Source organism: Monodelphis domestica, chromosome 4 (assembly GCF_027887165.1).
Source record: "Monodelphis domestica isolate mMonDom1 chromosome 4, mMonDom1.pri, whole genome shotgun sequence".
Taxonomy (NCBI): Eukaryota; Metazoa; Chordata; class Mammalia; order Didelphimorphia; family Didelphidae; genus Monodelphis; species Monodelphis domestica.
The window spans coordinates 143,883,085-143,904,281 of NC_077230.1; the positions used below are offsets into that span (position 1 = coordinate 143,883,085).

A 21,197-nucleotide genomic window follows, 5' to 3' on the forward strand; every position below is an offset into this window, starting at 1 on the left:
AAAATAAGCAACCATCAATAGAAAAAGAGAAAGGGGAACTAAGTGAAAACAAACTAAAAAGCAAAAAAGCTCTGATACCCAGAAAATTAATCACAATTTGGAGTTACTTTTCCTAGACTTTGCAAAATACAGAATTATGAATGCTTACTCCCTTTCCTCTTTAACCTCTGCTAAATATATTGGAATTTAAAACTGCCTCTCTTAAGGTACTTTTAATTTTGAATGAAAGATTTGAAACAGGAATAGAAACAACATAGTCATAGGCTTAGAATAAATCCCTGAACTGAAGGATGTTTCACCCTCAAAAGTTGCAAATCTGAGGGAAGAGAAAAGGCTGAATTTTATTTTTCATAAATGATGGATTATTGTACCATGCTGTGTATTTTCCAGTAAAGTGTCCTTTTATTTGTGCTATGTGATTACAAGTTTCTAAAAGTATGTGTGGGGTCATGTTAGTGCTGTGGGAAAATGGAACATTGTGCTGTTAAAATCAGTAGTGAAATCAGAAGCAAACTATGTCCTGATTATCATAGGCATGTGTTTAAATTGTACTTTCCTTAATTGGCTATGTTATATTTACTTAAAATGAACAATTTGGCAAGTTTTTCTCCCTTGACAACAGAGAAGCGTAAACTGTTTTATAAGTTTGGCTGTTAAAATGAGATTTGTAAACCACAATATTCTAGGACTTTTGCTGTTATTTAAAGGGACCCTATAACTAACCAGTGCTTTATAATTGAAACTTCCTAGGTTTATTTATTTTATTCATAGCTCTCAGGCTCCTATATTAATAAAACACAAGTAGGTCCTACATAACAATTGTTTATTAGCTTTAATTTTCCTCATATGTTCTTTTAAAAGTCACGGTAATGATATCCAGGACCTTAAAATTTGTCTTATCATGTGAGAATAATTCTTAATGATATGAGAGACTGAAAGCTGGCTCCAAAATCTGTCTTCTGAAAAGTCTTTAGTGAAGCCAGTTTTGGGGGGGCTTGCAGTGGTAGAGTGGAGAGAACCTTTGCAATTAGTCAGTGAAACATGGCTTGGTGCTCTCAGCTGAGGTACTAGCCCATGGGTGCTGAATGAGACATATATTCTCAGGCATGATAGCCAGGGGAAATGCCTAGTGATGGTAGGTGTAGTATCTTGTATATTTTCCCTTAAATGTATCACCCAGAACTGAACACAATACTTGAAATCAGGTCCAGCCAAGGCCAAATATAATGAAACTTTCACTCTTCATGCAACTCAAGATCAAATTAATTTTTGAACATTATATTGTTTCTCCAAGGGTCTTTTTAGAATCAAGGTTTATGAACCTGGAACCTAAGACCTTTTTTTAAAATCTATTTTGATGAATCTATTTCGTGATAATTGGTTGTCTTTTTAATGCTGTGCATTTTATTTTATGCATTTTAAATATTAAACTGAGGAGATGTAGGTCTCACCAGACTGCCAGTTCCATGGTACAAAAAGGGGTAAAAATCCTTTGTCTTAGAACTACATCCTATAAGGAAATTAGAAAATTAAAATGATAAAGAGCAAAATGACAGATGTTGGAAGGGATATGGAAAAATGGGGACACTAATATACTTGGTGGAACTGTGAACTGACCCAACCATATTAGAGAGCAATCTAGAATTATGCTCAAAGAGTTATAGAATTGTGTATATCTTTTGACCTAGTAATGCTTTGATTAGCTTTATTTTCTAAGGTGATTAAGGAAAAATAAAAAGAATCTGTATTTTAAAAAAATATTTATATCAGATCTCTTTGTGGTGCCAAAGAACTAAAAATTACAGTGACACCCATCAATTGGGGAATGGCTGAATGAGTTGTGCCATATGATTGAGATGGAATACTAATATACCATAAGAAATGACAGAGGTTAACTTTTTTAAAAGCATGGAAAAACTTCTGTGAAATTGTGATGAATGAAATGAACAGAAACAAGAGAACATTATATACAGCAACAGAAATAATTATTCAGGAATGACATGTTTCTACCTCCAGGCAATTGATATATTCTCTAATGGGGAGGAGGGATAGGGAGGACAGAACTATCTGGGTATTTTAATAAAACAAGAAAATAAATAAATTAAAATAACAAAAAGAATGGAACCAGAATTAAGCAGAATCCTTTTCTATGGGTAGGGCAAGTAAAAGGCTCTAGAAGCTAGAAAATATGCACAGTTTGAAGTGAGGAGTCCTGTACTTGTATCTTCATTCAGCCATTTCCTAATGTGTAACCATAGGCAAAATACCATACTTGCTAAGATTACATTTCCTAGACAATTTGTAGCTTTTTGGTCTAGACCTGTGATTTCATCTATGTAGAAAACTCAAGTTATAGAAATTTCCTTTACTATAGAAAATTGACCTATAATTTATAGACTTAAAGAGTTGTTTAGGGGCACTGGGAGGTTAACTGAGACAACTAGTAGTGGTGAAGCAAAATTTGAAACCCAGGTTTTTATTAATTCAAAGATATGCATTTTGTGCATTGCTGTGTTGCCTCTTCTCTTTTGGACATGAAGATTAGGACCCATACATTGTCTCCTTTCCAGTGGTAACATGAGAATAAAGTACACTGATGCACATGAAGGAACATGTATATAATAATTGCCTTATCAGAGTATAAAATGACTGATGATGGTCCAGAGAGAGAGAGAGAGAGAGAGAGAGAGACGGGGACAGAGAGAGTGAGAGAGAGAGACAGAGACGGAGACAGAGACAGAGACAGAGACAGAGACAGAGAGCACAGTTCACAGCCAAGAGATTAGAATAGGAACAGGAACTAGAATCTAGACCAATACCAGGAAGTTTTTGGAAAGTCACTTGAATTGAAAGGGGTGGCTTGATGTCTGATGAAGATTCCAGGAGAATGTAAATACTACAAATCTGAAGGGGTCAGGTTTCAAGTGATCTCTCAGGATTTCTAATGGGGAAAATATATGAGAAAGAAATGTCTTGGGGCCTCTGTCTCTGAGAGCAGGGAAGTCTCGGGGTTTCTGGCAAAAAATATATATATATTTGATGACCATTGATATCATTTCTAAAAACTGAAATTCACTGATTCAGAAAGACTATGAGATCTTATTGTGATCCCCCATTTTATAGATGAGGAAATTAATGATCAGAAAAATTAAGTGACTTACCCAATGCAATATAGCAAATAAATGTCAGCATCAGGACCTGAACCCAGAATTCAGATATAGGTCTTGAGAAGATATTCAAAACCTAATATAAAATAAGGCTAGAAGCATAGATTGTTGCCAAACTGTGAAGAATTTTGAGCTTTTACCTCTTAGGAACCTAACAAAGAGTTTTAAGGAAAGGAACAAATCAAGGTAGTAGTTGTTTATTAAACTCTTACTATGTGCTAGGCAATGGGGATATAAAGTAAGGCAAAGTACTCACAGTCAAAGAAATGTAGTAATGATCTACTGTGAAAAACTTGGCTACTCTGATCAATACAATGATCCAAGATAATTCCAAAGGATTCATGATGAAAAAATGTTATCCACCTCCAGGGACTGAACTAATGAACTCTGAGTGCAAATTGAAGTATTATTTTCTCATTTTCTTTTTCTTGCTTTTTAAAAAATATACAGCTAATACAAAAAGGTTTTACATGATTTTACATGTACAACTGATAACATATTGTTTGCCTTTCTAGCAGAAAGGAAGAGAGTAAGGAACAAGGGAGAGAATTTGACACTCAAAATTAATAATATAATACTGCTAAAAATAAATGATTAATAAATATTTTTAATATTTTTAAAATAAAGAAAAACCATCCTTGCCCTCACAGAATTTGCATTCAAATTGGGAGACAACATATCAACACCTAGATAGATAAATGGGTTATAGAGTTGACAGAAGAGAGGAAAATATTAGCATTTGGACGGTAAGAGGAACCACAAATAGTCTTGTGTAGTACCTGACATTCAAATTGAGTCATGAAGGATGACAGGGAAATTAGGTTTGCAAGAAAAGCAGTTTGTAAATATCAATATTTTCTGTTATTATCATTGTCCCCAGTATCATGACCATCTTATCCTTCTCCATAAAAGCTACTTTCCAGTCCAACTAGATCACAGACTACGTTGCCATTGTTCACCTTAATCCCTAACACTAGAATATCCTCCCTCTCTATTTTTGCCTGATAAATCCCTACACATCCTTTAAAGCAGCTCACATACTTCCTTCATTTAATCCTTCTTTCATCTCTTTGTCTATAACAATTTTCTTCTTCTGACTTAACACAGCAATTTGTTTTTGCATTTCTTTAATGAGTACAGCAGGTATTTTGTTTAATTCAATAAGTATCTGCATTTGTATGTTACCTCCCTAATAAGGAGTAATCTCTGTGAGGTCAGGACTCATGTCTTATCTAAATTTTTAGATTTTCTCAACTGTCTAATCTTTAGTACAGTTGTTCATGATATTGTAAGCACTTAGAAACTATTTGTCCAATGACAGAGTAGAAAAAGGAAAGAATGAATGAAACACCTACTGTGTGTGGAGTAGTTTTCTAGTAATGTTAGACTTTTCCGTATATATATATATGGAAGCCTAAAGATAGAATACTTGGAAATATATAACTATTTTCCTTTGGAAATCAGTGCACCTTACACACGTTTCTCACATGCAGAGCCAGATGGTGCTATTGAAAACAATATAGCACACATATCTATCTCCCTAATTAAGAATCTTATCACCATAGTATCTAGGGGTTCCAAAGAGATAGGACTAGATACATAATTATTTTTATAATGTAACATTTACATTGCTTTCTGTATGTACAAGGTTCTTTCCAATCATAATTTTTACTTTTTATTAGAAACCAAAAATATACATGTATGCTTTTTTCTGTGCCTCTTTTTTGTGTTTTTTTGTCCACATAAAATGGTAATGTTTTTGAGTGGGGACTAACAACAGAGCATGTTAACTTTAGTGCCCTTTTAAAAAAGTGGTTATTCCATGATACATTATCTCAAAGGTAGAATTGAAGTTATTCTTATCATAAGGCTGACTTCTAGATAAGGATATCATCTTCCTTCCACTCAGGAACAGCCAACTCTTACTCAAAAGATATGACTTACATTTAACATGTTAATCAGATGATGGTCCAATTGATGTGGCTATTTAAGTTTACTCTAAATTTGTTGCAAACTACAGTGGCTGAAATAATTACATAATTTGACCCAAATTGAGATCATGCTTATGTGTGCCCAAGCATACCCCAGCCCTTCCTTTCTATTATGTCTTCTTGACAAAATGTAACTTCCCCTCATATTGTACCACCGAGGAAGCCTTTGTTCTGTCAATGACTGAATATCATAGCTAATTCATACACTTGATCTTGACATTTAGAAAACAGATTGGACAGAAAATCATAGAAGTAGGACCCATCAGAGAGGAGTAACTAATTATGGACTATGGCAGGAGTCCTTTGAATTTTCTATTGGGTTTAAATAAAATGCATCCTATATTATCTTCAAATTTTATTTTTTCAATTAATAAAATTTTATTTTCTCTGCCACCTGAAAAACAAGAGAAAAGAAGAAAAAAGACAAACAAAATCCTTGTAACAAGTATTCATGTTCATGCAAAAGAAATTCCTACATTGGCCATATAGAGAGGAAAATGTCTCATTATACACTTGATCTATCTTTGTGAAGTTGAGATGCTTCATCACAGGTCTTCTGGGATTGTGATTGATCATGGCATTGGTCAGAGTCTTTCAAAGTTGTTTGTCTTTGCAATTTAGTTATTTAAAAATTGTTCTACTAGTTCTCTTCATTTTACTCTGGATCAATTCATACTGATATTTCTGAGACCTTCCCATAACTTTTTTATAATATGATATAATTCTATTTTATTTATACACCATAATTTGATTAGCCCTTCTCTAATTGGTGGTCAGTCCATTTTTCTTGACCTTTGCCACCACAAAAGGATCTATCATCCATATTCTTGTATTGATACATTCTTTTCCTCTAAATTATCCTGAATTCAATGTTACATTAGCTTTAGTGTGAAGGTACTGCATCTCCTTAGGGAAAAATAACTTAAATTAAACTCTCATAACTCTAGAGAAAATTCTATTTAATAATATGCTCCAAAGGCTTTTATTATTGAGAAGTTTTCCAAATGACCTACAGAAGACCAATATCTGGTACTATATTTGTCCATAGCCACAGATCCAGTAACTTGACCCTCCCTGGTTTGTACTAAATATCACCCCCCCCAAAAAAATCATATCACTTCTGATTGATTCATGTATTTCCACTAGCTCTGCAAGACCAAATCTGGTTTCCTGGTATTACCAAAATGTTTGATATGTTTTCCTAATAACCACACATAGGATATTTAAATTAAGTTATTCTCTCTCTCCCTCTTTCTCACTCACTTTCTACTCACAAAATATTCTGGTTTCCAAATGTTTCCATGATATGATTTCTATCCATATATTAATTTACATAACCTACTTACCCATCATCTCTCTTCTGTTCTATTATCTCATTATCCTTTGAAAATATCCTGACCATCCCATGATTTGTGTCTAGACTGATACTATTTCCCCCTCTCATATGCTTTTATTCTTCTTCACCTAGAAAATGTTACCATTCTGTTTAGACCTAGCCCCTGGTCTGCATCTTCTATTTAGTATTCACTGACAGCCTTACACCATAAGGATCACTCTCCATTCTGAATGACCTTGCATTTATTGTCTTTACTACTCATTAGCATCAAGAAAATTAAAACATCAAGTGGTAGAAGGAATGTAGTGAATCACCACACTGACTCTATCTTGTGGCTCAATTCTAGAGGTACTTTGGTTCCCTTTCAATTCAATTCTTGGTATATTCCAGTTTTCATATTGTGAGAAAATTGTATTAAATTATGGGAACTATGAGAAAACCTTATTTCATTGGTTGAACCTAGCCCTGAGTGACTAGGTATCTAGACCACTTCTATTAGCTTCTTAGAAATTCTTAACTAAGGACCTTGGTTCCTGACCAGAAACCCAGTCAGATCCAAAGACTGACTCAAGAAGCTTTCTAATAATTGTATATCTCAAGCAACCAATATGTCTTATCTCAAAACTGAACCTCTGCTAGTCAGTTGACTACTGTTTTCATGTTCCTCTGATTAATACAAACATTTGGAAAGAGTTTGACACTCCTTGTCATGAGTATAGAGTTCATCTATATTCATTCTCCTCCTAACTTAGAAAATTCCTAATCTTTCCTCCAATTAGAAATCAGATTACATAATTTTGTATACAGATTGTTTTCCTTTAATTAGTTTATTTTATTTGATTAGCTGTTTTAATATATAATAATGTATAATAACAAAAATCTATTTCTCCCTTTAAGGTCTAATGCCAAAACTGAAGAGACCTGGTTCTAATTCATTATGCAATTGTCTTGAATTGCTTAATAAGTTGATATACAATCATCCCTCTCAATATCATGGTTCACTTATTGAGGTTTCACTAGATCAAGAATTTTTAAAATACATATATATCTAATTCTGTATCACAAAGTTTTTGCTATATCGCAGGATTTTGTGGATGAATACTGTACTGTACACAATGGAAATGCAGTACCACTGCCACTTGCGTAAGTTTGCCAATATTGATTGATGGTATAAGAGGTGGCCAACCACATTGACTCAGTGTTTATAAGGGTGTTGGAAAGGTTAATAAGAGTGGGGGAAAGATTTATAGGAGAGTGAAGGGTTTATAAAGTCTTAAAATATATATGAATAATAAAATAAATATAACACTGCTACTTCATGGATTTTCACCTATTACAGGGGTCTCTGGAACATAACTCCCATGATAGATGATCACTGTACTTGTAAAGTTGAACCTTAGTTTCCATAGTCATTTCATCTTTTTCCCCCAAAGGCACTAATTGTATTATAAACTCCTTGAGGGAAAGGGCTATCTTTAACATTTTTTTATTAGTGCTTAGAACAGAAGAAGAATCAATCAATTTTCATTGAGTAAACTAGTGATTTTTTTATTCCTTTGTATAAGATAAAACACTTATTTCTGAAAAAATTACTGTACTGCCAATTTTTCTTTTCCTTTCACTTTTTTCTAACTTATTAGTTTACTTATTTTTTGCTCTTTTTTCTTTAATTATTAGTTTCTATCTTTTCAGACTAATGTGGAACTATACCCCCCCAAAAAAGTTTTCTTATGAAAAATAATTTGAGGAAGCTTGTCACTGTCCTGAAATTCATCCATTATTCTCTTCTCTGGGAAAAGGAACTCTGTATAGGTTCCTGTCAAATATATACATTATTAGGGAAAATACATTAAATCATTTGAAATTATTTAGTTTTCTCTTAAAATAGCTTATTAGTTCAGCCAATCACTTAGTAGGGTACTAAGGGAAAAGAAGCATAGTATCAGAAGAGGCAACATAAATAGAAGTGTTGTGGCATACTTTTTTGATTAGTTTTTTAAAGAGGATCTTGATCAGGACAAGTAAGAAGGACTTTTTATGCAGAGTAATAAGAAGGATAGTTAGAGGACCAGACACAACATATGTGGAGAGGTAGTATTTAAGAAACTGGTAGTGTTTAACTTGGGGGAAAAAAAGATTTAAAGGGAAACAAATGGGGCATGATAGCAATTTTCAAGTATTTGAGGTGGTCTGATATAAAAGAGGATTTTCTTTGCTCTTCTCGGCTCATGTACAGAACTAGGGACAATGAAGAGAGAAAAGAGGAAAAATTAAGAATTGTAGAGAAGATTTAGGCTCACATAAAGAAAAACTTCCCAACAAGTGGAGCTGTCCAAATGTGTATGGACTGACTAGGCTGGTAATCGAGCCTCATTACTGGAAATTTTCTTAGATGACAACTTAAAGGGAATGTCCACTCCATGAAATAGATTCTGATTCATCTAAAGGATGGGTTACATGAGCTTTCAACTATGAGATTCTCCAAGGACTTGAAAGTTGCTATTGAAAACAAAATGTATCTACATTTACTTGCAGCAGATATTTTAATAGTGAATACAGATTCACAGTTTTCAAGATGTAAAGGACTCAGTTATCTTCCATTCCAACCTATAATTTGTATCTCTCCAGAAAAAAAAATAATAACAACTCTGCAATTTACTCAATATAAGGTTATCTGACCTTTGCTTGAAGACCACCAATAAGAAGATCCCAGTACTTCTTGTGCCAACCTGTTCTAGTTTGGGATAGCTCTAATTGTTGGGAATTTTTATTTTTTTAAAGCTTTCTTAACCCTGCCCCCTGCCCTCTAAGTAAATAAATTCTCTACCTGATCAATGTCCTCCCTAAAATATAATGTCTTAAAGAGTGTACAATTCCAGATGGAGTCTGACCAAGGCAGAATGGCGCAATTCTATATCTTCTTCCCTTATTATTTCATAAAAATCATACCATAATACTGGCCCATATGAATTTGATAGTCTACTATAAATCTCAGATGTTCTTCATACATAGTACCATTTAGTCATGACTCCCACAGCTTGTAGCTATTAATTTTATTTTTAAAAATAAATGTCAGAGGCAGCTAGGTGGCTCAGTGACTAGAGAGCTAGACTTGAAGACAAAATGGTTCAAATTTGACCGCACTGAACTCAAATCACCTAGACCTTACTGTTTTCCTGCCTGGAAATGATACTTAATATAGTATAAATTATGAGACAGAAAGTAAGGGATTAAGAAAATAAAATAAATGTCAGAATTTATCTAATTTATCTAATCACTATCATTGTGATCTTTCAAGCAACTGTTCTAGGCATTCCAGATCTTTTTGAGAGCTGATTCTTTAATCCGATAGATTCTCTAGATACTTGTTCCACACAAATTTGAAAAGAAAGCCTTTACTCCAATTCATTGATAAAAATTTCTGTCTCAAGTAGAGTCCTACCCCAGGCAACTGTATCTTCGTTTGGTTCTTTCTCCTGGGCCTTGGGATTAAAAGACACAATGTTGCTTCATAAAAATATATCTGGCCTGTAGGGTAAATGGTGTGAAGGGAATGCTCTGATCTGTAAAAGGGGGTCATAAGTAATTGTCTGAGTAACAAGTAATAACGGAATGTTTTAGTTACATCCAACAATTGTAGATACATGTTATTTCACAAACATCAGATATTTCTAATTTATTTCCCAAGTTCAAACTATCTATATTTAAAAAAAAACAATGAAAGCATTCACTCAACTGGGGTTTTCAGTCCTAGTGAATTTCTCAGCTTAGGAGGAAACTTACTCTAAAATTGGACAGAGCATTGGGGAAATTATATGTGTATTTTGGACCACAAAAGATGCTTAAATTAGCTAAATTCTATGTAATCTGAAAATCATTTTGAATATACAGTTAGGTGTACTCAGTAATTACCCATAAAATTTCATCCCAACATTTTCATGCTGTTTTGTTTTTATATCTTATATCAATGCAAAAATGTTTATTAATTATGTTGTGCTAGGTAGTGCAATAGATGGTAGGAATAAAATAACTTAAAAATCTCTGCTCCCAAGGAGCACATATTCTACTATTATAGAAGGGTTGGTAGAGATACAATATAGGCATAGATAAGTAATTACAGTTTATATATAAACCAGTTTGAAAAAGAGACCACTTATAACACACTGAGATCACAGATACTATATATGTATGTATATGTATATATACAGATAAGTAATTAAAACTTTACCTATTTTATTTTATGCATTTAAAATATTATTCTTAGGAGGGCATAGCCTTAACCAGACTTCCAAGAATCTGAAACAAAAAAGTGAACAACTTTTGAGGCAAAGGATATTCCTTTTATCCTGACAATGTATCCCAAAGCAAAGTGATTAATTCAATTATCTAAGTAATTGTGACTATACATGTTGTTCATATCACACTTCTAGAATACAAAATCATCACTACAGGTAAGCCTTCCAAATCTTTAGGTTGGAGAGATGGTGCCTGTATGATCTGAAAAATTCACATAAAAATTTTGGCTCTCCCTTCACACAGGGAAAAAAAAATCTGAATTTTTTTCTTTTCATTTATAGGGTGTTTTCAGTTAAAAAGAAGGTCTATTTGTGGTATTAAAAGACAATTGTTGATATTATATAATACCATTCATATAGTTTATGCATTCCTGAGTTGTCTAAATTTTTTCCCTGTTATCTACTGGCCTTTGTGTGTCATCTATGCCTTTTGCAAAGCTCACCCAAAATTCCCATTTAATTTCCTTTGTCGACTTGTGATATATTGGACCCATGATGGGGGAAGTCATGATGTATAAGGGATACCTGTATTTGCCCTTGAGGAAACTTCACATACATTTGTACCTTATATATAGAAGGTCTTTAGGGAGGCAGTTGTGGTATAACTAAGGCTCTCAATTTGTATTTGCATGAAATAATAACAATAAAAGGGAGATTTACTGAAAGTCTTTCTTTTTTTATCTACAGTATTCAGACTACAGCACAGTGTCTCTGATACAAGCGACAAAAGCAGAGTCAAAAGCAGATTGAAGAAATTTATTACTCGACGACCTTCTCTGAAAACTCTACAAGAAAAAGGACTTATTAAAGGTACAGATGGATCTTCTTTTAACATAATGGATAGAAGAATTATAGTTAGGTATTTTTTGCACCTAGAACCTTTGCCATAATTACTCCTGTGTAAAATAACACTACATATATTCCGGTATTAATTCATTAGTAATAAAGTCATTAGTAATACTAATAGTAATGAGAATGAGGGTTAAGATGACATTTAACATTAATACATAAAATTGTAATATAATATATAAAAAAGTGTCTTATGCATGTTGTCACATTGGATCCTAACAACAGCCTTTTGAAAAAGGTGCAAAAGATATTGAATGGGTCAGATAGATGGCTCAGCTGATTGAAAGCCAGGTCTGGAGATGGAAGACTTTGAGTTCACATCTATTCTTAGACACTTTCTTGCTATGTGACCCTGAACAAGTCACTTAACCCCAATTGCCTAGCCATTCACTGCTCTTTGCTGAGCCCAAAGTAGAGTATTTTGGATCATCTAAGAGAGAGAGACAATGAAAGAGTGACTTAAAACACTAAACAAAAACAAACATTCATATGTTCCTAAATACAGATGAAGCTTTTTGTTTAAATGGTGATACTGGGAGACAATACTCACAACTACTTTATTGAATTATATTATATTCTTAGATTATAATTTTGTACTTTATTGCTTTTGTTTTTAGGGACACATGATCTAACCTATGGTGTATTTAAATTTATATCCAAAACAACTGCATATAAAGTTCTTTAAAATGATTTGCCAAAGGACTATTTTTAGCATAAAGATATTACTGTACTTAAACTGACCACTTTGAAAAAAATAAGCATATAATCAGTTCAAACCCACCCAACCTCATGCATGGCCAAAAAACCTTAAGATTAACATTGAGTTCAAAAAGTCTTGATTTAGTAGGAGAGCTGAGATCCAATCAGAATTCTGAGAAAGTATTAACTCAAATTTTTGTCAAAACTAAGTAGTAACTGCATTGCTGAATGCCCTTTTAATATTGATGCAATAGAATGTCACAGAAAATTCAAATGAGTTAATTGAATATCTGATAGCTCAATTTAATTTTAACCCTTAACATCCCCCCAAATTAGGACTCATTAACAGGGAAAATATTATGGAAAATCTACGTGGAATGTCAATTTCACAAACTTCTGTTAGTTATAACCAGTGGAATTTTTTCTTCATACAGTTTCTGGTCTAAAAATACAATTGTATTTCTTAATTATCACTTAGTTTTAAATATAATTGTCCCTCAAAATTTGAGATATATGCCTTTATTTAACTGAGTGAAAGGTAATAATCCAGATTTTAAAACACAAAACATGTTAAATTCAAAATTTTAAAAATGTTCTTGATTTTCTTGCATTACTCTCATTTCTTTTTCCAATGTTTCTTCTAAATCTATTTGATTTTTTAAAGTCTTTATCTTCTGTCTTAGAATCAATACTGTGTATTGGTTCCAAGGCAGAAGAGTGGTAATGGCTAGACAATGGGGCTTAAGTAACTTGCCCAGGGTCACACAGCTGGGAAGTGTCTGAGGTAAGATTTGAATCCAGGATCTCCCATCTCTAGGCTTGGCTCAATGCACTGAGTCACTGAGCTTGCCCCTCTTATTTGATTTTAAAGTCCTTTTTGTTTACTTCTTCCAGAAGTTCTTTTTTGCTATTTTTTTTCAATTTATTAAGTAAGATTTCCCTGTATATTAAAGTTCTATTCCTGGGTTGGAGAAGTTACTATCCTAAGCTTCTTTTTGTGGGGCTCAAGGTTTTGCTTCTTCCTTGTGTGATCCTCAGAATCTAGCTTCTGGTTTAAACTGGTAAGGAGGTTTCAGTGCAGACTTGCACAGCTGGAGCCTTTATTCTTTCCTTCCACAGTTGTGGGTCATACAGCTGCTGCCCTGCACCAGTTTGGGGTCATCACTGCTGGCTCATTCATTGGAATGCTTCAGCAACTATCTTATACAATGGGAGACTTCATTGTTTGCTAGCAAAGTGGGGAGGCTTGCTGCTGGCCTGCTCTGCGTGTTGGGCCTTACTGATTACTTGCCTTATACAAGTGGCATGGTAGTTTGTGCAGGTTGGAATTCTGATGCTGGATAGATGTGGCCTCACTGCTGGTTTGCCCTGAAGTGAAGCCTCAGTGTGGGCTTGCCTGGGGTAGAGGGGTAACCTTGCTGCCAGCCTGCACAATGGGGAGAGGGAGTTTGCTGATGGCCTGCACTGGGGGTGAGGGGTCCATGACATTGTAGGTCAATGTCCAGTTTAGGCCTTCCTGCTAACCTCTATTCTGCAGGAGGGGTATTTTTTTTTATGTCTTTTTGTTTCTTTGTCTTTCCTAGTCCAAAGATTATATACCTCAGTAAAGAGTAAAAAGATGAAAAAGAGAGACAGACTGACAGACACAAGTTTTTCCTTTGATCTATTTTCCATTATCTTCCCTTATGTTGCAGGGAGGAGTCCCCTGTCCTTTCTTCCTCCTCTAACTCCCAACATATCTTTTTGTAAAGGCCACCATTATTGTCTTTTCCTTTTTGTCTTTAGCAAATTTCATGTTAGTCTTATTGTCATTATTCTTATAGAATGTTTGCATTATTTGGTATTTATTTTATTGTCATTATTCTTCAAAAATGTTACTATTGTTTAGTATTTATTTTCAATTAATTATAGATACTTGCATCCCTCATGTATATCCATTGAAAAATCCTAGTTTTTAGATTAGTTGTTTTTTTTTTGTTTTTTTTGGTGAGGCCATTCTGGAATGTTTAAATATCTCACCCTTTAAAAATTTTTTAATTGTCAGAATTAACTAAAAATATACCCCTAGATTTTTTGTAATTGTGTGCCTAACATTCCTCTTGTGCTGATTTATGTTTGGGGGTGTCAGTACATGGACCTATATTTGAATTTTTTCAACCTAGCCCCATGGTGGTGAACCTTTAAGCATATGGGCTGAAGTGTGCCAGAGGGGACTGCTCTCCTCCCCATCTCTACACTTGCCTAAAGACATTTCTTACATGATCCATCCCTCCACCTAGAAGGCACAATGGCAACATTTCCTCCCTACCCTGTCTGGGATAAGGAGTGGGGTGGTTGGGTCTCATGCACAATGAGGGTTGCAATTTGGGCACTCGTTCTCTAAAAGATTCACCATAACTGGCATAGTCTATATCTGAAGTCACTGAAAAAGATTCTACTAAAATATAGGAAAAATTCTGTTCCATTTAATAAGCAATGAATACCTCCTACATGAAAAGCTTTATTTTGGTTTATGGGATATAAATTTACTCATGCTCAAATGGATTAATTCACCTTTGATTTAAATATTGCTTCTAATGACACTGTGATCCTATTTAAAATATAAAAACAATCCCAACTCTCAAGGAGATTACATTCTACATAGAAAACTATAGTTCAGCTTTACATTATCAAAATGGCAACGTTCTTATCATTTCTATTTTAGTAAATTAGATCATTTCAGAAACAGTTTCCATAGCATAAACACATGTACACAAAAAGTAAAGACTTGCCCAATTGGGGACCTTTATTCCTTCCAGAGTTGTGGTAATATGGAAATATGGGAGTATGGAAATTTAACTAGTGGGTACCCCTTTCTTTGGCACCCTAAGACAACCTTTGGATTTTAAAGGGAAAATTTTGGGATTGAAGAAAGGTATTTTCTTCTTCCCCTACTCTCTTGTTGAATAAGAATGGAAACAAAACTTTTGTTTATCAGTAAACAAGCCTTTATGATAGTGAGGTTGAAAAAAGACTGGGGAGTAGAGAGGAGTGGACATGCACAATACAGCCATTCTCAAGGTCTCATTACTTCTGGAGTCCAGAAGAACCATATCTCTTGCTCAGTGTGATCCCTGGTATCCAGAGACCTGTCACTTGTTCAGAGTAAGGTCTGAGACCTCTAATCAGAGGATTTGTAAAGGGACATAACAAAAAGCATAAATTAAGAGTGGGAAGGAAGCAGTCTTTCTTGCCTTGGATAGAGGACAGAGGAGGTGGCTAAGAGAGCACTGGTGTACCTGTGTGTTAATGGCACACCTGGATTCTCAAGAGTGGAAGGGTGCCAGCACCAGTGCAATCTGGCTCAGGGCTGACTAAGAGAACTCTGGCACACACAAGGTCTGGCTTGGAACTGGCACTGTTGGCTCAGGAAGGAGGCTGCTAAAAGGGAAGAGCCAGATACAAATGGCTTATGCCTTTTCTTTCTTTAGTCCACTTTTTATTATTTAATAAATAATTATAAATTAAAATCCTTTCTATAGGGAATTTTAATCATAACAAGGATTAGCAGAAATTAAAATACTATTATGTCCTCCCTTTGATTTATCATATACCTAGAAGGATCATAGGGAAGATAGGTGGCAAATGGCATAGAGGATAGTATGTTGAGTCTATAGTCAGGAAAAGTCATCTTCATGAGTTCAAATCTGGCCTCAGACACTTACTGGTGAGAACCTGAGCAAAGCACTTCACCCTATAAGCCTCAGTTATTCCTCTGTAAAATGAACCACAGAAGGAAATGGCAAACCAGTATCTCCGCAAAGAAAACATCTAATGGAGTCATGGAGAGTCAGATATGATTGAAAAATGACGACAACAAAAATCACATGATACCGTTTAGATACATACATCAAATCTAATCAACAAAAGAACCAATTAATTTATCTAAGCTTATAAAACAAATTAATAATCAAGGTGGTCCTACAAACCAGCACATATGAATTTTTGTTGAGATTTTGATGCAGGCACTCCAGAATTTTTTCAAATCAGAGCAGTAGAATCTGGTCTCTTTTTGGTAGGGAAAGAGAGTATTTTCCTCCTTTTTGTTATAGTCATCAAAATGTGATTTACACTTGGATGCCCAGGATTCTCAAATCTGAATCAAATTGGGACTCATGGAGTACTCGTGCAAGGTCATTTTTTTTTATTCTTTATAAGTGCACCCACTTATTTGCATTTTGTCATCTAATTGTCTGGACATCCAAGTAATTACCAAGAGAGATACAACTAATTGTTTAAGGTTTCCATCATATGAGAAACTAATGTCATTAAAATGATAGTGTTTTTGTAAAGTGTGTCAAATATCTTTTTTTTTGTAAGGGAGGGGAAAAGGAGGGAATTGCAGTTCAAATTGTAATTGCAAATTGTCAGCCTTAAACTTTCCACCTCTTTTATGTCTATGTATATAGGAGGATCATTGAGTAAGAGGAAAGTATTTTTAAAATAATTTGTTAGAGCTGATGTGTGACAGTGTAACCTATTTGTCACATTGTTAATTTAAGTAAAATATATATGAGCAAAAGTGCAATATAGCTCCGAGCAGAGGCCTGCCCCAGCTTTGTCACTTTATCAGCTTTAGTCTGAAAATAATTGTATTCGAATTTATATACTGGGCTATGGGTCTTCTGCCTGAAACACTCACAACTTTGAGAATATGCACTAATGTGCTTGAAAAATATCTTATAAATCTTCTCTCTTTTTTAAAAAAACTACTTTATGGTTCATAATTGAACTGTGATCCTTACATGTGAGTTATGTCATGATTTAATATTGGCCAAAATTAATAGCCAACCTTAAGCTTCATCCTGACCTCTGAGCTTCCTGATTCCTTTGCATTTATGGTCCACATCTAGCTACTGTTATTTAAAGGCTCCGGTGAGCAAATGTGTTAGTAATAGAGTAGCATCCAATTGGTTTCATTCCATAAAAAAAAATACCAGTCACAATGAAAGATGGAGAAAGTTGGAAGGAAATGTTACCTAAGTAGCAGGTTATGCCCATATCATTTCAAAGCTCGCTATCCACAGGACAAATTAATTCAGGCCCTTTGAGAAGTTAAAAGTAAAATAAAATTAAAGCAACAAGAAAAAGAAGGCCTATAGAAATAGGAGAGAAGCAGATAACAAAAGAAAAGAAAAGAAAAAGAAGACAATGAAGAAGCCAGGACAATGAATGTATTTTCCCCTAGTAAATGAAATAATTTTCTTATGGGTTGGCACCTACCTTAAAGGAGTTAGCATGTAATAATGCATTTGGGACACCCTACCACACAAGTATTTGATTTTTAGCATCTATAAGAAACATGAGTAATGGGCAGATTTTCAGTCAGATGACCCATTACATTTTATAAGATTAATATTAAGAAAATTAAAAAAACAAAGTTATCATATCTTCTTATTCCCCTCCTTTCTTTCCTTTTAAAGCATATTGCTCAAACTCTTTTACATTGCCTCACAAAAAAAAGATCCCAATCTATATCAGAACTTAGATAAAATCCCTGTATTATATTTCTTTTTTTTTTTATATGATAGGGAACAATAATGACAGTTAGCCACCATGTTCCATCTTAGACCTATCATCAGCACATTAGCCCTGCCTCTTAAAAAGTCTTTGTGGGATTTTCTCACAATATGCAAACCATGACAGATCTTGAAAATTCTAATTCCAGTTGCTCAATCCCTTTTTTATGGCTTGTCCTGCCAGAGGTGCTAGTCTGGCATTGGTGCCAGTCTCTAAATGAGGTTTCGACATCCAAGATTCCCATTTCCAAACCTGAGCAACTTCCAGAAAATTAGTAGGTGTAACCCACAGCTGTTAATTGAGAAACAGGCTCAGGATCTGAGTTTTTAAATTTCCACATTGTGCCTCATGGAGGACATGGTGCACCCACTATGACTTCTATGACAAAAAGAGGGGAAATGCACTAACCCTCTCTCCTCCTGCCAAAGCAAGTGTACTTCTGGAGGTATATTCTCAATGTGATACAGATGCCCAGTGTCAGGCTAATGCATCATTTCCTTCATGTGTCACAATTAAGAGAGCTGTTACCCTCAGGAAAAGTGCTCTATGTTCATTTTCATTCTCTCATCACATTTTCAACTTTTTCCTATATGAGACCACCTGAAAAGGAGAAAAGAGAGATTGGGCTTTTGTCAGGGCTCGAGAAAATTCCTTAAAAAAAAGTTGGCTTAAGATTTGTTATTGACACCCTGTCGTTCTTCAGCAGGTGCTCTTTTACTGACTAGTTCCCTTATGAACCTTAAAGCTAGCATCACAAGTACCTACAGAGTTGCTCTAGTTTAGCTCTTGGTTTTTCAGAGCCTCCCCAGACCCTTTGAGCAGGACCTTCAGTAGCTGTGAGCTTCTAACTTCCTGTCTTGTAATTTTTCCATTTCCACATTTTTGTACTCTGACTGCTCCTTGTGAGAACGGGAAAGTAAAATTTCCCTAGTGATCTACGAAAAGAGAATTCAAACTAGTATTTGGATGGATAAAATGTTTTGTCTAGTATAGTACATTACAAGGAAAGCAACTGAGGTTCTCTCATCATTAACAAACAGACTTGGGCTTTCAGGCAGAGAGAATAAGAAAGCTTAGTTAGAATCAGTACCAGCCCATCAAAATACCAGTTCACCTGAATGTTTTTAACCTTTATTTTCCATTTTAGAATTAATAATGATGACTGGTTCCAAGGCAAAAGAACAGTAAGGGTTATGCAATGGGGATCAAGTGATTTGACCAGGGTCACATAGCGAAGTATCTGAGGCTAGATGTGAACCCAGGACTTGCCATCCCTAAGTCTGTCTCTCAATCTACTGAGCTACCTAGCAGCCTCCTGAAATTTTTAAATGCTCCAATAAACACAACATCAATATAAACATTTGCAATTCTACACTTAAACTTTTAAGTTATGGTCCATTCCAATTTCTAATCCTCTCCACCACCTTTAACATATTTTGACTTTCAATCAGTAAAAATTAACATGCATTATCCATGCCACTAGCTATCTTTAATTCAAGTCAAATATAAATTAACAATGTCTCATAAATTTCTGAGAGTAAGGAAAAAAAAAACATAGCTTCTCAGTGTTCTTTAATTTTGGCCTCAAATTTTGCTCAGGATTCCAGTACTCTTGCTTTTGACTTGAACCCATAGAAGAGATATAGCATTACTATAAATTTCCATCTCATTGGAAACGAAGTTGCGTTCTACAAGTGATGTCTCTAATCTCTGGATATTTTTCCCCATAGGGAGCAAATGGTATATCTCCTAAAATGTATGCAGTCAGAATTGGTTATTTGACAGTTAGTCAAACTGAAGCAAGAAGAGAAATGTTTCCTAGATTTGCATTTTGAAAATATCAATTGCCCAAAATGCTATATTGTATCACAGGAAGTATTAAGGCAACAGATTGCAAACTTTGGACAGGATTATTCAACAATGAATTCTGACTTTTTTTTCCTTTTTAATAATAGTTTAATTATTTGTTTATTTTAAATATTTTTTTCTTTTTTAAATTCTGAATCCCAAATTCTCTCAGTCTCCCTTTCCTGGCCACATCCATTGAAAAGGCAAGCAAAAGGATATCAATTATTCATGTGAAATCATGTAAAATATATTTCCATATTAGCCATATTGCAAAAAAAAAATAAAGCAAGCAAAAAAATTATGCCTCAGTGTTCACTCCAAGTTCTTCAGTTCTCTCTTTAGAGGAGGATAGCATTTTTTCATCATGAATCCTTTGGAATTGTCTCAGATCACTGAATCAATCAGAGTAGTCAAGTCTTTCACAATTGATCATCACTACAACATTACTGTTACTGGCTCTTCTCACTTCACTTTGCATCAGTTCTTACTGGTCTTGCTTGCCATATCTTTTTTTCTGAAACCACTCCTTTTTCATTCTCATGATACAATAGTATTGCATCACAAACATATGCTAGAGCTTGTTCAGTAATTTCTCAGTTGATGAGCATCACCTGAATTTCTAATTCTTTGCCTTCACAAGAAGAGATACTATAAAAATCTTTCTTCAGATAGGTCTTTTCTCTTTGATCTCTTTGTGATACAGACCAGGTAGTGGTATTAATAGGTTAAAGGGGATGCACAGTTTTATGGCTTTTTGGGCATAGATTCAAACTGTTCTCCAGAATGGTTGGACCTGTTCACTACTCAAACCAGCAATTCATTAGTATACTTATTTTTTCTTCATCCTTTCCAACATTTGTCATTTCTAAAAACTGTGAAGTGATACTTAAGAGTTACTTTAATTTGTCTTTCCCTAATCAATAGTAACAGAGCATTTATATGACTATAGATTGCTTTGATTTCTTCTGAAAACTGCCGGTTTATATCCTTCAAACATTTATCAGTTGGGGAATAGCTCTTATTTTCATTAATCTCAATCAGTTTCTTACTCAGTATATATTTGAAAAATGAGGCCTTTTTCAGATATTACTTTATTTTCTCTTTTACCCTACTTTTTTTTAATGAGGTTTCTTTTTGGCTTTGTTTTGTTTGACATCATAATTGCTACCCCTACCTTTTTTCTAGTCATTTATTTTAACCCTATATGTACCTTTCTGTTTCAAGTGTCTTGTAAACAACATTTTTTAAATTTAAATTTTTTTTAATTTTTAATTTAATTTTATTGTCCCCACTAATATGTAAACACAGTTTCAACATTTTTCAAAGGATATTGAGTCTCTAATTCTCTCCCTCCTGCCCTTCCTCCCAATTCCCCTGAAATTTCCCTTTGAAATGGTAAGAAATCTCATACAGATTTTACATGTGCAATCATGTAAAATATTCTTCCATATTA

At 34.3% G+C, this 21,197-nt stretch overlaps 1 protein-coding gene across 5 annotated transcripts in view; it reads left to right on the forward strand.

Annotated features, from left to right (window-relative positions):
• ARHGAP15 (Rho GTPase activating protein 15) overlaps window positions 1–21,197 on the forward strand; it is an 892,738-nt gene that overhangs the window by 539,140 nt on the left and 332,401 nt on the right. For all 5 annotated transcript variants that reach the window (XM_056793814.1, XM_007494120.3, XM_056793815.1 and 2 more), the window contains exon 9: window positions 11,477–11,599. In XM_056793814.1, coding sequence (XP_056649792.1) covers window positions 11,477–11,599 — 123 coding nt within the window. The remainder of the gene's footprint in view (window positions 1–11,476; window positions 11,600–21,197) is intronic.